The 18,670-nt window shown below is 46.6% G+C and overlaps 1 protein-coding gene across 5 annotated transcripts in view; it reads right to left on the bottom strand.

Annotated features, from left to right (window-relative positions):
* The window catches only part of SPAG17 (sperm associated antigen 17), a 720,739-nt gene that overhangs the window by 310,940 nt on the left and 391,129 nt on the right, over positions 1-18,670 (bottom strand). For all 5 annotated transcript variants that reach the window (XM_069203004.1, XM_069203006.1, XM_069203008.1 and 2 more), the window contains 3 exons: positions 17,152-17,286; positions 13,208-13,318; positions 4,773-4,990 (listed from right to left, as the gene is read on the bottom strand). In XM_069203004.1, the coding sequence (XP_069059105.1) occupies positions 4,773-4,990; positions 13,208-13,318; positions 17,152-17,286 (464 nt within the window). The remainder of the gene's footprint in view (positions 1-4,772; positions 4,991-13,207; positions 13,319-17,151; positions 17,287-18,670) is intronic.

Below are 18,670 nucleotides of genomic sequence, written 5' to 3'. Positions count from 1 at the left end.
GTTTATATGAAACATCTGTTCTACTGGAGACCAAAGACCTTTGACCTCCATGTCCCCCAGATGAGCTCCCCACCCTAGAGTGGAAGCATTCGTTATTACTGTGGCCACAGGCGGAGCTTGAGAGAACGGCTTTCCTCGAGAAAGTATGCCATCCGCAATCCACCATTTTAAATCCGTGGCAGCATCTCTGGAGATCTTCACCGTACCCTCGAGATCTCCTTTGTGTTGAAACATTGGAACCAACGCCCGAATGTCCTGAATCCGCTGAGGCGGAGGAAAGGCGCGACTCAATGTTTTATCCAGTACCGCCCCTATGAACAGGAGGCGCTGAGAGGGCTCTAGGTGAGATTTGGGCACATTCACTGAAAAACCCAGGTCGAACAACAACTGGGTTGTCGACTGAAGGTGATGCAACACGAGCTCCGGAGACTTGGCTTTGATCAACCAGTCGCCCAGGTAAGGGAATACTGCTATCCCCTTCCTTCTGAGCTCTGCCGCAACCACCGACATCACCTTTGTGAAGACTCGGGGTGCTGAAGTAAGACCAAATGGAAGGACCGCAAACTGATAGTGCTGCGACCCCACTACAAACCGGAGATACTTCCTGTGCGACTTGAGTATCGGGATATGAAAGTAAGCATCCTGTAAGTCGACAGACACCATCCAATCTCCATCGTTCAGCGCCAAAAGCACCTGAGCTAGGGTCAGCATCTTGAACTTCTCCTGTTTGAGGAACCAATTTAAGATCCTCAGGTCCAGGATTGGCCTCAACCAACCATCCTTCTTTGGGATCAGGAAGTATCTTGAATAACAACCCTGACCCCTCTCCTGCTCTGGAACCAACTCCACTGCACCTTTCGAAAGGAGGACTTGAACCTCCTGTTCTAGCAACAGGAGATGCTCTTCTGAACAGTAGGATGGGCGGGGCGGGATTGGGGGGAGGAAACTCCCGAAACCCAGGAGTCTGATGTTATAACCTCCCACTTGCGGAGAAAGCCTAATAACCTCCCCCCTACAGGAGTGGTGTGAGAAGCAATTGGTGGAAGGCTAAGGCTGCTTCCCATGCTGCACCCCTCCAGAGGAAGAGGAAGAGGCAGAGTGCTGCTGGGCGGCTACCCTGGTTCGGACCCTACCCCACCCCCTGTAAGATCTATAGGAGAGAGCAGAGGTGGGTTGTTGCTGAAATCTCACCCGAAAGGAAGAGGAGGAACCATGACCAAATCCTCGAAACCTTCTAAAAAGTCTGGAGGAAACAGAAGAGGCCTGCAAGCCTAAAGACTTCGCCGTGGCCCTACTCTCCTTAAACCTCTCTAGTGCAGAGTCCGCCTTGGAGCCAAAACGTTTATCGCCATCGAAGGGAAGGTCCAAGAGGGTTGACTGTACATCGGATGAGAAACCAGAGCTACAAAGCCAGGCTTGCCTCCTTGTGGCAACAGCAGTACCCATAGACCTGGCTACAGAGTCAGTTGTATCCAGTCCAGATTGAATAACTTGGGTTGCCGCCGCTTGAGTATCAGCAACTAGGCTCATAACCTCTTGGGGCACCTCAGTATGAGACGATTTTATTTCGTCCATCAGGGCGTAAATGTATCTCCCTAAAATACAGGTAGCATTAGTGGATTTTAAAGCCATACTACATGATGAAAAAGCCTTTTTTGATGAAATGTCAATTTTCTTAGAGTCTCTGTCCGAGGGCACAGCTGGAAATGATCCCAGGGCAGACCGGGCTGAACACGAAGCTTGAACCACCAGGCTTTCAGGAGTCGGGTGCCTGGAGAGGAAGCCTGGGTCAGCAGGAGCCACACGATACCTTCGAGCCACAGATGTGTTCACTGCCGAAGATGACACCGGCTTCTTCCAAATTTCCAGGATCAGATCCAACAGAGCCTCATTAAAAGGCAGAAGTGGCTCTGCAGTAGCAGAGGCAGGATGCAACACTTCCGTTAAAATATTCGGCTTAGGCTCAGACACCGGCAAAGGGAGGTCTAAAAAGTCAGCTGCCTTCTTGATGACTGAATGAAATGTTGCAGCCTCCTCCGTATACTCTCCAGGTGATGACAAGTCCCATTCCGGAGAGGTGTCCAGGCCACTAGCCGTGTCCAACCCATGGAGGTCTTCTCGAGATTCCTCAATCTCTCCTTCCTCTAACACCTGTCTCCGATATTCTTGTTCCTCCAGGAGACGAAGAGCAAGCCTCCTCGAGTGTAATCTTTCCTCAATCCTCAGCGTCGACATGGCTTCAGCAGACGTTGAAGCATGACGCCGATCCTCGGATCCATCAGACGCCGGATTTCTTTGGCGGCGAACGAGGAGAAGGACGGACAGGAGACTGTTACGGTGCTGGAGTCACAGGTCTACTCGGCGTCACTGGCTGAGATGCTGACGCCATAGGCGCCGACGCCGAGCCCACATTTCCCATGGGAAGGAAGGGCATAAAAGGTGCCGGTCGTAACGGAGCCGGAGCACCCATATTGAAGGCCAAAGGGCCCGAAGGAACCAGCCGGTCCACCACCTGGAGCCATCTGCTGAAAAATAGAGAACATCGCATTCAAGAATGCGGAACTGTCGGCTCCAGGGGCCGGGAAAGCCGGGTACTGAGGAGCCTGGGTTGGAGGCAACATCGACGCCGGTCCCGATGTCTGTAAAGCTGGAGAAAACCCCTGACGCCGAGTAACCTCGAATACAGAAGGAGGGTTCACAGGCGACATCGGGGATGTCGGAGATGCCAACGGCGTCTGCGGTTGGGGAGAGATGGTGGGACTCACTTCCCATGTCTTCCGGCGTCGAGTTAAAGGCGACCTCGAACACGATCTCTCCCTATTCGACCGGCGCCGAGATTCTCGACGGCGCCGGGAGTCACGATGACGCCGATGCGACTTCGGAGAAGATGACTTGCGATGATGTCTTTTCTCCTTTTTCTTCGATTTTGCCAAAAAAGAGCTTGGCCTCACGCTCCTTTAAGGCCTTTGGATTCATTCGTTGACAAGAGTCACATTTGCCAACGTCGTGGTCGGAGCTAAGACACCACAAACAGTCAGAATGTGGGTCCGTAACCAACATTTTGCCACCGCACTCATTGCAGGGCTTGAATCCAGATTTTCTTTGCGACATTGTAACTTGTCTCAAAGAGAAAACAGCAAAAATAACTGTAACTACGTCGAGTAGTAACAGTAGCTCCCTCGAAGAATAACCGTCGTTCTAATGGCACGGAAAAAAGGGAACTGACGTCGGCAAGGACCTCTTATTGCCTGTATGACGTCAGACGCGTCGCGTGGGCAATTGTGACGTCCTCGTTGACGTGCAGAAGCTAGGAAGAAGATTTCCGTTGGATGCTGGCGCAAGGGGAGTATTCAATAGGTGAGGAATCCACAGGTAGTTGTATCCATCAGAACATGCAAATCTCTGAACTAACAGACTTATTTCTGTTTGCAGGTCCCACATTCTGGGCCCTGAGAGGCTTCGCTGCTGGAAAATGTGAGAAGAAAAGCAGTTTCTTTCAATAGCTCCCTTTCAGCACCCAGTGGAAATTATCTGTAATCGAGCAGAGTGGTGTTTCAACACAAAAATTGAGATTTTCTACTCAAAATGAGAGCCTGTCTGCAGGACAGCCATTTACGTCTGACACGCTAATGTGGTTAAACCATTATTCAGGCTACAAACATAGGTGGCCCCAGTAGCACATTACCCCAACCACCAGCACCCGACACCCATCCATGGTGCCAACGAGCCTCCTCACTTGATGAGAGCGCATACACAAGGATTTAAAAAACTTAGGGCCTGATTTAGAGTTTGGCAGATGGAATCCACTGTCACAAACATGAGGGATATCGCGACCACTGTATTTCAATTCCCATGGGTATAATGGAATGGTAATTTGGTGGATGAGATGTCTGTTGCGTTTGTGATGGAGTATCCCCATTGGCCATGTTCTGATCAGGCCCTAAGACACCCATTGCCCCCTGCACGCTTCTCTTTCGTAAGGTGTTGCTGTGGTGTGTTAGTCAATGGTCTTATGCAAACATGTCCTTAGAAATGGTTTGCAGCATGTCTTAGGGGAGATTTGTGACTGAGTATTAAATAGCTTGAACACGAGGCCATCGTTCTTGAAACCAGAAACACAAGATAAAGATACAATACAGGACATTTCCCCGATATTTACAGTGAAGGCACATCACATACATGAACTCCTCTGGGGACCACTGCTACGCAAACACCCCCTCTGGGACTTCATTTGTTGAAAAGAAGGAAAACCCTAATAAAGACTACATAACTGTCCCTGCAATGCAGGGAACAAAACGAGCTCATGCTTGCATTAACTTTGATTGTTGTGCGATTCTTTGTGTGCCGGTCATGTGCTTATGCCCTCTACGAACCGTGAACATGAATATACATGATACCTAATTATTTCTGCAGTAACACAAAGTAACTTATGAATGCACATCCTATCCCTTGTGTTTCATATGAATTAATATTATGGCAATTGGGGAGTCTCTCCTTCTGTTTATAGTTTATTGATCCTTCCCCAATGAGCCTTCACAGGATCAAACCCCATTTCGTTGAAGATAATGCTTGAAACCCGCACACGTTGGTAGGCTTTAAATTTAGGTTCATGTGCCCAACTTGAGTGCAGTGCACTAATCATGTCTACGCCTACATTTTCACGTAAGTGGTGTCAAACAGCCTTTGATCTGCTTCCTGGGTCATCAACTCACGGTGGCGCCCCAATCACCAGCTTTCTTATGATTCCGCTAAAGCAGTCATCATCATCTCACCTTCATCTCCACTGGCTTTGGGGGCTCCTCAGTGGGCTCCTCAGTGGGCAAAGGAGTTTTCTTCCGACCGGATTTTGGGGAGGCACTTTTTTGTTTCCGGGGGGACTTGCCACCTTTGCCAGTTGGGGTGGCAGGAGGTGCAGGTGGGGCAGGAACTGCGCTCGGCGTCAGAATAGAGGGAAAATTCAGCATGGCTTCCAAGTCGGGATCCTTTTTTTCTGCAAACAGAAGTAGACAGAGTATAAAAAGCCACCAGAGTACACTTGGACTCAACACAGATACTTTCATTAACCTCCAGGAGCCTATGCGTATGAGCTCACCATACAAGCACAGAGAACTTACACAACCCCACAGGAAAGAGCTAATCCCAGCTGCGAGCACCTGATGCACCATACAGGGTAGACATACAAGCACAGATAACTTACACAACCCCACAGGAAAGAGCTAATCCCAGCTGCGAGCACCTGATGCACCATACAGGGTAGACATACACCACAGATAACTTACACAAACATATAGGAAAGAGCTAATCCTAGCTGTGAACACCAGCTGCATCATACAAGGTGGACACAGAACCACAGATAACTTACACAAGCCTCCAGGACACAGCTAATGCTAGCTGTGAGCACCAGCTGCACCGTACAAAGTGGACATACACCACAGTAACTTACACAAACCTACAGGGAAAAGCTAGTCCTAGCTCTGAGCACCAGCTGCACCATACAAGGTGGACACACACCACAGATAACTTACACAAATCTACAGGACAGAGCTAATCCTAGCTATGAGCACCAGCTGCACCATACAAGGTGGACACAGAACCACAGATAACTTACACAAATCTACAGGACAGAGCTAATCCTAGCTGTGAGCACCTGCAACCACACAGGGTGGACATACACCACAGATAACTTACACAAATCTACAGGAAAGAACTAATCCTACAAAGATACAACACAGATACTATCAGTAGCCTGCAGGGGCCTATGAGCATCTGATGCACCATGCAAGGTGGACATACACCACAGATAACTTACACAAACCTACAGGAAAGGGCTAATCCTAGCTGTCAGCACCAGCTGCACCTTACAAGGTGGACATATACCACAGATAAATTTACACAAATCTACAGGAACACGCTAATCCTAGCTATGAGCACCAGCTGCACCATACAAGGTGGACATAAACCACAGATAATTTACACAAATCTACAGGAACGAGCTAATCCTAGATATGAGCACCAGCTGCACCATACAAGGTGGACATATACCACAGATAATTTACACAAACCTGCAGGAAAGAGGAAACAGGTAATCCTACAAAGATGCAACACAGATACTATCACTAACCTGCAGAAGCCTATGAGCATCTGATGCACAATGCAAGGTAGACATACACCACAGGAAACTTACACAAATCTACAGCACAGAACTAATCCTAGCTATGAGCACCAGCTGCACCATAGAACCACAGATAATTTACACAAACCTACAAGAAAGAGCTAATCCTAGCTATGAGCACCGGCTGCACCATACAAGGTGGACATAGAACCATAGATAAGTTACAGAACCCTACAAGAAAGAGCTAATCTTAGCTGTGAGCACCTGCGGCACCATAGAAGGTGAACACTGAACAAGAGATAACTCACACAAACCTACAGGACAGAGCTAATCCTAGCTGTGATCACTAGCTGCACCATACAAGGTGGACATACACCACAGGTAACTTACACAAACCTACAGAAAATAACTAATCCTAGCTATGAGCACCAGCTGCACCATACAAGGTGGACATACACCACAGAAACTTACACAAACCTACGTGAAAGAGCTAATCCTTCTGGGCACCAGCTGCACCATACAAGGTGGACACAGAACCACAGATAACTTACACAAATCTACAGGAAAGAGCTAATCCTAGCTGTGAGCACCAGCTGCACCATACAAGGTGGACACAGAACCACAGATAACTTACACAAATCTACGGGACAGAGCTAATCCTAGCTTTGAGCACCTGCGACCACACAGGGTGGACATACACCAGAGACAACTTACACAAACCTACAGGAAAGAGCTAATGCTACTAAGATACAACACAGATACTATCAGTAACCTGCAGGGGCCTATGAGCATCTGATGCACCATGCAAGGTGGACATATACCACAGATAATTTACGCAAACCTACAGGAAAGAGCTAATCCTAGCTGCGAACACCAGCTGCATCATACAAGGTGGACAAACACCACAGATAACTTACACAAACCTACAGGAAAGGGCTAATCCTAGCTGTGAGCACCAGCCACACCATACAAGGTGGACATACACCACAGATAACTTACACAAACCTACAGGAAAGAGCTAATCCTAGCTGTGAGCACCAGCTCACCATACAAGGTGGACATTGGGCCACAAATAACTTACACAAATCTACAGTCTACAGGAAAGAGCTAATCCTGCTGAGCACCAGCTCCCCCATACAAGGTGGACATACACTACAGATAACTTACACAAACCTACAGGAAAGAGCTAATCCCTACAAAAATGCAACACAGAATCCCACTTAGCTCATCAAAATAAGTACTTAACCCTCAGTGACAACAACTCACTGAGCTGCACAACTGCTGATGCTGAGGCACACAAGGCTCTTAGCAATCAGATTCTTTGTAAACAGGAGATACAATTATTCATGAAAAACCTGATGTTCAATTTTCCTCCTGTTGCCACCTGGATTGTTCTATGGACAGAGGAACTTAAATCACTCAAATACAAGATTATTCAGGAGCAGAAGTTTCAGAACTGTGTGTACATTCAAACATGATAACTCTTACTGCCTGCAATGAGAACAACAGTGTCCTAGTAGAAGTAACATACAATTTCTAAGAATCTGGTGTGGTTCAACAGATGGACCTTAGGAGATTTCCATATTCACTTGGAAGAGAAACGCAACACTGCAGCAAAAGATTGACAACTTTCTTACAGGGCAATAACCTGATTCAATGTGCTACCTTCTCACCCACAGCTGAGGCAGCACCGTGGACCTCATGGCAGCATAAGAGGCCCAACTAATGCTTAAACACCCTGAAGAGTGGGCTGGTCTGTTAAAAAACAGTCTCCATTTGAGATATCCCTTGAGGAACATAAACAGTCTGTTCAAATGTAGAAACTTGAAAAATATTGATGAGAAAAGCTGGAAATAACACAGCGGACAAATTATTCAGCCATTCAAACACAGATGGTATCAGAGAGTTAAATTAACTAAATTTAAACTGCAGTATTACAACATCACCTGTATTGAATGAAGAGACCCCAAAACTAATGAAAAAGAAAATAAAGAAAGCAGGATATTCCTTCTTCAAAGACCTGAATGATGATAGGAAATTGGCTAGAGTGCAAGGAAGGAAAAGGTGAAACAAAAACAACTTGACATCTAAACACAGTAAAATAGCCAGGAATCTGCACAAAACAAAACCTAAGAAACAAAGTAAAGCCACATTAGTTTGTAAATAAGTTAAAGAAGTAAGAAACTCAATAAACTATTCCATATAATCAATAACATATACAAACCACCAGATCCCATGCTTCTAGATCCCTCTAACCAGAACCATAACAATTCAAGTTCTTTTATGACTAATCACAAAAGTTAGCAATGACAGGTAATTTAACCCGGTTGACACTTATACCCAAGAAATACAAGGAAAATACTGAAACAGACTGGAAACATTTGACCTCATAGCTGACAATTCCATCACGAAAACCTGCAGTCTTTCCCACATAAAGAAGGCCTTCTGCCTTCCTCTCTAGCCAAATCCTTGACACCTCACACTTCATCACATTGGCAATACATTGTTAACTGTTTCCTCAAGGCAGGGACATTCCTAGACTCTCTGAAAAGAGGTAGGTTCAAGCTTTTGCTAAAGAAACTTGCAGTGACATGGAATGTCTATATAACTTCCAACATGTAACTGCAGTCCCCTTCAAGGGCAAACCATTAGAACATTTTGTAGACCTACAACTCGGAGATTACATCAGCAAAAACAACCTTTTAGGCTCAAACCTACCCAGCTTCAGGGAATGTTGCATACCCAAAATGGCATTGATGACAGGATGATGCCCTTAAGATCATGGTCAAACTGGAGGCCTGCATCCTACTTCCTATTGACCTCACAGATGCCTTTCTGTAGGACTCTCTCTACCATACTCTTCCCAACAGGGTCACTTGAGGTTCCCATCTGGACTCAGCACTTTGCAACCACTCAATAAAGATTTAAAGATATGTGTCTGAAGGTCCATCCAAATGATGAGGACACGCAGCTTTATCCAAAATAAGATCTGTTCAAGACATGAAAATACAGAAGAAAGCCTCAAGAGGACTATCATGGCTCTTTACTCACGTTGTAAAAATAAACTCAGACTAGATGGAGTTCCTCTTGAACCTCACTGCTTTACTTAGAGGGAGTCTAACCCGGCAAGGCTATATCAGGGAGTTTGGCAGCAGCTATTTGTGGCTTCAAACCCAGATAATTCAAACACACACCTTCTTAAAGATTGCCTCCATTCGATCAGTCTCCTCGTACTGGGCAAGAGAAAATTCAGAAAACCAAAATCAAATGTCTGCAGATTGGCATACATCAGACAGAAGGGCAGGAAACAGAAGGCAAGAGGGTGGCAACATTCACACGGCATGAGGTTGGTATCTCCAAAACGCCTGCTTACGAGGCTCGTTCTGCGATCACTGGAGCATAGCGCAGGTGACTTCTACTGTGTTCAGGGATAGCTGGGATTTTAGAGAAAGCTGACATGACATAGTACAGAAGAACATCAAGGGTCACACCAGAAAGCATCATCTTGTTTGAAGTCAGAGGATGATGATTACAAAAAAAAGAGTCTTGAGATACAACCAGGACATGTGCGGCTTGAAATTAGATGGTTATTGCTAAGTCGTCAGATTCACATTCTAGAGGTTTGTCCATGGTAGTGAAGGGAAACAGGGTTTAGTAATTTTTAGAAACATAACATTTCAATCAGACATGTTGCACATAACACCAGAGATGACACTGATAGGTGAGAAGTGCAATGTCAACATGTATCCTTCCCTTGGCTCCATGCAGTCACTCCTGAGTGGAATGAGATCTCGTAAATAGTGTATACTTACTTCCCTTTTCCAGTAGGGGAAACCAGTGGTGTGCACAGGAGATGCTCCGTTTCACCTTAATAAGAACAAAGGTGTGTTGTATGTCATGAGTGTGATGAACAGAAATACACCAAATTTGGTAGAATGCTAGATCTTTGTCCACAAAGATCTCTTTTTTGTGATGTGACGTAAATTTGGTCAATAGTTTTAGAGTTATTAGAGAAAAAAGATTTATGAAAATCTAGGGATGCAAATCTTCAGTGAATCAGACAGATCTCATGGTGAGATCTGATTGGCTGCCACCATTTCAACCAGGAAGTGGTGGAAGCCATCTTGGGACTCGGAGTTCTGCCGAGTCCCAAGAAAAAACATTACAAAAGGCAAGAGGGCAGGGTAACAATATCCTGACTCCTAAACCTGGTAGTGGGGTGACATAGGGACCTCGCCGGGGGCCAAATAGGTTTAAAAAAAAAAAAATGATTCTGTGAATCTGCAGGAATCTTTTTTTAAGAAAACAACTGCGGTTTCCGACACTTGTTTTTATATGCCCCCAGGGTGGGCCAGGTCCTGGAGGGTGAATTAATATATGTAATTGGGGGAGGTGGAACATGCGTCCTCCCTACCGGACCAATTCCGCCCCCAGCAAAATCTCATCCCACAGGGTCTGGCAGATATTCAGTAGGGGAGGGAGACCGTGCAGCCCCCCTCCAGGGAGAGATGTCAGCAACGGGGACCCTATCCTCTGGGGCCCAGCATTAATATAAAGTGGGAGGGGGGCATGCATCCCTCCCCCTGGCTTTTGGGACCGTTTTGGCCTGGGGAACCCATCCCCTGGAGCCCGTCTGCAAAAGCGAAGTGGGGGAGGGGGCCGCAAGGTCCCTCCACCTGCTCCCCCCGCACCCAGAGCAGTTAATGGCCCTGGGGACCACATTTACCAGGGCAAGCTCCAGCTATGAACTGGGGTGCCCATCCCATGGAAAATAGCGATTTCCCTGCCCACACTGGTATGGTCGGGAAAACCTGTGTTTTCTCTCACTTGGCGCAATCACTGTCAAACCTCCCATCAAGCAAGAGCAAACATGAAGGCCACTCCCAGCTGGTGGGAGCTTAAAAATGCTCCCGCCCACTGATAGTGGACTTCAGATCTGTTTCCCTGCCCACAATGATGTGGGCAGGGAAACAGATCACAAAGGGAGTAGAATTTTCAGCTGCTCTCTGGGGAACTGGCCAGGGCCATGGGGCTCCCCCTACAGCTCCCAACAAGGAGATGGGGGTGCCCTGGGCACCCACCCTTTATTGGCTGAGCCCTGGGGAATGGGGTGCCTCGGGCCGAAATCAGCCCAGGGAGGGGGCCACAGTGCCCCCACTCCCCATTAATCATTGGCTGGGCCCTGGAGTCCCCATGATAGAAATCGGCATAGCGAAGAGGGCCGTAATCTCCCCTCCCCCTTTACTAATTGGTCATGCCCCCAGGGGATGGGGTCCCAGAGGCTGATATTAACTGGGGGACAAAGGCTGAATGTCCTCCTCCCCGTTTACAATATGGCCGAGCCCCTAGAGATGGTGTCCAGGGGCCAAAATAGGCCTGAGGAGGGGGGCCTGTTTGCTCACCTCTCCCAAAATAGCAGTGATGGGCCCCGTATGTTGGGGTTCCCCATGCCAAAAACAGCCCCGGGGAATGGGGTCCTGGGGCTGAAATTGGCACAGGGGGTGGAAGGTTGCATGCCCTCTCCCGGATTGGCTGCCTTTGCATGTGGAGGTTTGGCAACCCCACCACCGCACACAACAAAAGGGCAAAGGCCATGCACGGTGTGGGGTTGGATTAACATTTGGTAATTAAATATTACTTTATGTTAAAAAACAACTAGAAATTCAATGAAAAACCCAAAAGTTAGAGGGACGTTATAGTTAGGTTCTAAATGTACATGTGCAAAACCATAGAAATTCAGCAGTTAGAACTATTCAAGTAACTGTAACTAGTGCCCTAAGATAATTATAACTTGCGCCCTCGTCATGCACTGCTAATTACCCCAGATATTACATCACTCATGACATCTTCTATGACATCCTTAATAGTATCACTGCAACATTTGCAGAAAAATTATTGATGAGAAAACTGTTTATGGTGAGGGCACGAGTTACAGTTATCTTAGGGCACGGGTTATAGTATCTTTAGCTAACCATAACTTGAACAACTGAACTTCTATGGTTTTGTGTGAGTAAATTCAGAAACACACACACAAAAACACACATATACATACACACACACACACATATATATATATATTCATATATATATATATATATATATATACATATATACACACACACAGATACACACACACATACACCCACACACACACATATATATATACACAAACATATGTATACACACAAACACACATATATACACACACACACACATGTATACACACACACATATATATACACACACACACATTTATATATACACACACACACACACAGATATACATATATATATATAACATATATATATATATATATATACACACACATATATATACACACACACACACACACACACATACATATACACACACACACACACACACACACATACATATATATATATATATATATATATATATATATATATATATATATATATATATATATATATATATATATATATATATTGTAAAAAGTGCTCTGGGATCCTGCACATGAGCGGGTGTTACAACATGGGAGGGTTGTTGGGAGGTTTAGACGAGTGGGCCCTGATGCTAATGCAGACTCGCCCTCAGATAGGAGCTGTGGCCAGAGGCTGACATGAAGGAAACAAGCAACCGGTAGCAGAATGGAGCAGCCAGGCCCTCGCCAAAGCAATTAATGCAACCATCAAGTGCACAATCCGTGAATCCGAGGCGGCTGGGTGGCCAACAGGCAGTGTGAGGCTCTAAAGAGAGAAAGGGAACAAGTGGAGCTGGAGAGAGCAAGGAGAGACATACAATTTATCCAATCAGAAAGATGGCAGATACGAAAGGCTCCAGGTAAAGGAAACAGACAATAATATAAAGGGAAGCCATTGAAAGAGGAACAGAGAACTAAGACAAGAAAGACATCTAGTAATGAGTAAGGAAGTGACCCAAAGGCGCTTCTGTTATTTTATTGTATTGTGGGCACTAGGTCTTAAAAACAGACAGCTAAAGCAGTCTGGAGGCAAGATCTAAAAAGAAGTGTGACCTTTTAAGTCCTATATGAGACAGTGTGCACTTGGCATGCTGCCATGTGGGAGCAACGTGTGGCCCCCTCAGTCTCTTACCTCTAGCCCTTCCGCTGGGCCCATGCTTGCTGAGTGACAGCTGCACCCCGTTCATCAGGATGCCAGAAAAGGACCCAAACCTGCTCACACTCGCCTCTTTATTTGACTTTCCTGAAATGAAAATAAAGGGTTGGAGGTGACTTGCTACATCTTGTCTATGTCACACATCCCTGACTCTTCTGCATCAAACAATAATCCTTTCTGCAGAAAGAGCAGTAACACCTGGTGGCTGATTCACTCTTGAGTGCTCAACCTGATTGAAGGGCCATAACTCATGAAAGTGGGGTGAGGAAAAAGGGGAAGTTACTTACCTGTGATTCTAGGCTGGGGGTACACACGGGGCCACACAGAAGGGCCGGGGGATAGCATCCTAGGCCACAGAGAAGGGGAGGGTACTTACCTCTGATCCAGGGAAGTTACCTACCTGTGATCCTAGGCTGGGGGTGCAAGCGGGATCACACAGAAGGGGAGGTCACTTACCTGTGATCCTAGGCGGGGGTGCAAGCGGGATCACACAGAAGGGGAAGTCACTTACCAGTGATCCTAGGCTGGGGGGTATACACAGGGCCACACAGAAGGGGAAGTTACTTACCTGTGATCCTAGACTGGAGTTACAAGCGGGGTCACACAGAAGGGGAAGTTACTTACCTGTGATCCTAGGCTGGGGGTACAAGCGGAGCCACACAGAAGGGGAAGTTACTTACCTGTGATCCTAGACTGGGGTTACAAGCGGGGTCACACAGAAGGGGAAGTTACTTACCTGTGACCCTAGGCTGGGGGATAGCATCCTAGGCCACAGAGAAGGGGAGGGTACTTACCTCTGATCCAGGGAAAGTTACCTACCTGTGATCCTAGGCTGGGGGTGCAAGCGGGATCACACAGAAGGGGAGGTCACTTACCTGTGATCCTAGACTGGGGTTACAAGCGGGGTCACACAGAAGGGGAAGTTACTTACCTGTGATCCTAGGCTGGGGGTACAAGCGGGGCCACACAGAAGGGGAAGTTACTTACCTGTGATCCTAGACTGGGGTTACAAGCGGGGTCACACAGAAGGGGAAGTTACTTACCTGTGATCCTAGGCTGGGGGTACACACAGGGTCACACAGAAGGGGAAGTTACTTACCTGTGAACCTAGGCTGGGGGTACACATAAGGCCACACAAAAGGGGAAGTTACTTACCTGTGACCCTAGGCTGGGGGTATAAGCGGGGTCACACAGAAGGGGAAGTTACTTAACTGTGATCCTAGGCTGGAGGTACAAGCGGGATCACACAGAAGGGGAAGTTACTTACCTGTAACCCTAGGCTGGAGGTACAAGCGGGGTCACACAGAAGGGGAAGTTACTTACCTGTGATTCTAGGCTGGGGGTACACACAGGGCCACACAGAAGGGGAAGTTACTTACCTGTGACCCTAGGCTGGGGGTACAAGCGGGGCCAACGCAGAAGGGGAAGTTACTTACCTGTGATCCTAGGCTGGGGGTACAAGCAGGGCCACACAGAAGGGGAAGTTACTTACCTGTGATCCAAGGCTGGGGGTACAAACATGGCCACACAGAAGGGGAAGTTACTTACCTGTGATCCTAGGCTGGGGGTACAAACAGGGCCACACAGAAGGGGAAGTTACTTACCTGCGATCCTAGGCTGGGGGTATACACAGGGCCACACAGAAGGGTTATTTTTTTATATAATTGATTCTGCCAACAGTACACTTGCTTAAAGAGACCCCTCTAGCTAGGTTGTTTTAAAAGAAAATGCAGAATGAAACCACATGAACTAGGAAAGAGAACTAGCAGAGAGAATGAGCAGGCACTAGAGTGAGTTTTATCTGAAGTGAAACAAGGTCCATCACTGAAAAGTAAACTGTGCAAGAAAGCTATTCTCTGAGTGATGTCTTGTGGAGGCGGTTCCCACATATCAAGTGATGGTAACCAAGTTCTTATTAGCCATCTGCGGAGTTACCAACAGGTCTTTGTGTTGCAGTTGCACATGGGATCCACACCTTGGCGGGTGGTCAGATAGCACATGTCCACAACTGCGGCTAACCGAATACTGTACTGTGTCCACAGCGATGGCAGGTGGGCAGTAGGCACCATTGCCCATCTCCCAAAAACCAGACTGAGGTCAGGCAATTAGGTTTCAAGGTTTGCCCCTTGTCTCTCGCCTCTTGTGTGGCTCCAGCGGAAAACATCTGACCCGCAACCAACAAACCCCAATGGTAAGGGCTTCTACTGGTTCCGCCCACCCTCTTGGCCCCTCTTCGATGGCCTCCAGCACATCTCAGCACAGAGGCTCCAGCGGTCTGCTCTGCTCAGCGTTCGATCAGGCTGGTCTCATTGTAGCTGCATTAATCTCTACACGCTACTCTGAGTCTCTGATTGGTTCTTCATGGCAAGGCCACATAATGCAATGATGAGTCTCTGTTTCCCAGTCTCAAGACCGCAGTGTTACAGTAAATGTGACGAGACTGTATCCTCCCAGAGAAAGTGCAGATCGACTCTCAGCACTGGGATGCAGAATGTTCTTACCATTCTCAGAGAAGATGTGCAGGAAAAAGACAGACCACTCAACAGAAAAAACAGTGTAGAAAGTCCAATTTGGCTGAGGCTTTCTCCAAAAACCATGTTGGATGGACCAGGTGGATCCAGTTCACCAGGAATGGGTTAGGACAAGAACTTCGCTGGTTCTCTCATCTTTATAGGGAGGTAGAATTCCTCCCAGGTTTATCTTGTAGCATCCAGAGGAGATCTGCACCAGATAACCTGAGGTTTAAAGGGCTTTCTGTCACATGAGGCTGATGTGACCAATGAGAGCGGAGTACCGCAAGCAGTGCCTCTTAAATGGTGAATGGTGAAAATGTGGCTTGTAGGCAGGTCAGAGTGTCAAAAAGGCACCACAAAATACTAGTGTTTTGTGGATTACCAATCAGACAGTAACCAGTGTCCCTACAAAGATTATAACAACATTACTAAACTATCTGCAGATGTCATGTTAATCTAGCCCAAACAGAGGCCACACCATCAGATAGTGACAACCGACTTTAAAGATGACCCCAGTCACAAGTCAGTATGTATATACCGCAGATGCACAGCTTACCAGCCAGCATGAGAAGGTGAGAGTGCACCTAGTGCTTTCAGGGAAGGTCGTCCTGGGCAGATCCATAAGGACGCCTGTCCGTAGGCCTGGGCAAAAGGGTAACACCCCATTTGTGCTTGGAAGGCCAAAGCCCCATGTTGCCATTCTAGTGATTTGTGATTTGTTAGTGGCTCATAATATTTTTTGCTCTTGTATTTATGGCAGAGAGGCCTTGGTTCTATTCAAATAGGGTAAACGGCAATTGAGACTTGTATCGTATTCCAAGATGGTCCCCTCTGCATAATAGAGAAAGTACTCCCAATGCAAGATGGCCGTATTGTACTTCCAGGCTACAAGAGACAGGACTGCACCACAAAAGGAAACCTATAGTCTTAATCAAGTATGTGCCAACAGTGCTAGTATCCTGGGCTTCTTGTTCAAGCTGTTCGTCTTCTCCCACTCTCCTATGTTAGGAACAATGTTCAAATGTGTCAATTTTAACCATGTGATTACCACTAGTTTTGTATTAAGTTATTATGACATGGCAAGCAATATGCGTAAAACCACTAAATACATAAATGCATGTGAAATAAAAATAAAATCATGGAGTTTGTAACATCTGCAGGTACATTATCAGATGGCACCAAGGCAATGGGCAATAGTCTTCAAATGAGCCAGCTAGCTAGTGACCGACATATCCTGCGATCTGCAGATAACTATAGATCAGGCCACATTCTTGTACATCAGCAGACAGTCACCGTGGCCTGCTGAGGAAGCAACATATACTTGTGAAATAGCCTCAGTCCCACAAGAAGCAATGTAATATCACCCCTGAGCGAGCAGTCACTGATACCCCAGGTGGACACACAGACCTTTCTGGTCAGCGGGCTGGGTCGCAGCCCAACCTAGGTCGTCAGGCTCCTCCATGCGGCTTTTCTGTGGGTCAGTGATGTGGATGAAGAAGTTGTGACCGTCCTTCATAACCTTCACTTTCACAAATGTGGACCCTACAATATCACACAGAGAAGAAAAATAATCAAACACTGTGGTGACAAGAAAATAAACAGAAATATAAAACAAGCATGTGCTGAGAACCAGACGTCTGTAAGATATTATACACAAACAATATTGGCTATGCTGATGGTTCGCACCTCCTTAAGTATGCATATAAAAGTATTATTCATATAATATACTTAATCCTGCCAAGGGTGCCAACCGGTACTACACCCAAACACCTCAGGCGAAACAACCAACCTCAATCAAGAAGGTATTATGTACCAGGGCACACAGTGAAAGTCCAAAAAGTCCAAAAGTCCAATCCTTAATGTGCTTGCAATCAGCACGGGTATATAATGCTTAATGAGGATTTTTTTATATTTTCCGCTGTCATATGTTTCCAATCTGAGCAACAGCTAGTCCAATGATAATACAGCCAATCTACTGGAAAATCTTCTTTATTTCCAACACCAAACACACCAAACACTGCCAACTCCTCACCCAGACCTGGATATCCAATACCTACCAGAAGCTCAACTCCAAATGTCCTGTTATTTGTCATGAAAAACAAGAAACAGCTAGTCCAAGTCTGGTTCAATGACATAAAACTTGACAGGTTCAACCTTAACTTTCACCAACTGTCAGGTCTTTTGAATCCCCCTGAACACAAACCTCACCCTCAAGGGAGACTCTGCCTAGAAAACAAAGATGTCCTTCTCCTCGTTCCACTCAAGAAGTGAAATCATTCCTCCCAGACAGCGACTTCAGAACAGGTATTCAAGCCCTCCCCTAGTACTCTTGCATATGGATGGTCGCAACACCCTTCTTCATGGCCTCCCAGACTTCACACGGGCCGCCCTTAAGAGGATCTTACACTCTGCACAGCTTGAAGAAATAGGATCACATCTCCCCAAACTGATGGAACGCCACTGGTTTGCACCGTCTAGAAAAGCAGCTCCACCATTTTCAAAGCTTTCACCACCAGTACCCCGCCTTCCTGCCTTGACAAGCTCATCATATCTGGGGATTCTCTGTATACGTGAAGCCAGGACACCATCAGTCTAAAGTCACAAAGGTGTAAAAGGAAGCACAAGGCAACAGTCTAGTCCAGCTATGCACCCAGGATCTGAAACAACATCCCCCTATCCATCAGGTCACCCAACGGTGCTCCAATTTAGGAAAGAGTTAAATACACACCTCTTTAGAGAACACCACATCACAATGAACTAGCATTCCACTTTGGCTCTTAGACTGTACATTTGCCTTTGACCCTGTACAATGCCCTACTGCCTTTGGGTTAGGTTTGTGCTATACAGATACCACATACATACATACAAGCATACATGTGTACATACATACATACATACATTCATGCATACATGCCACTCTACATGA

The sequence above is a fragment of the Pleurodeles waltl genome, chromosome 8 (assembly GCF_031143425.1).
Source record: "Pleurodeles waltl isolate 20211129_DDA chromosome 8, aPleWal1.hap1.20221129, whole genome shotgun sequence".
NCBI classification, from domain to species: Eukaryota; Metazoa; Chordata; class Amphibia; order Caudata; family Salamandridae; genus Pleurodeles; species Pleurodeles waltl.
This window is presented reverse-complemented; position numbering and strand designations above follow the sequence as displayed.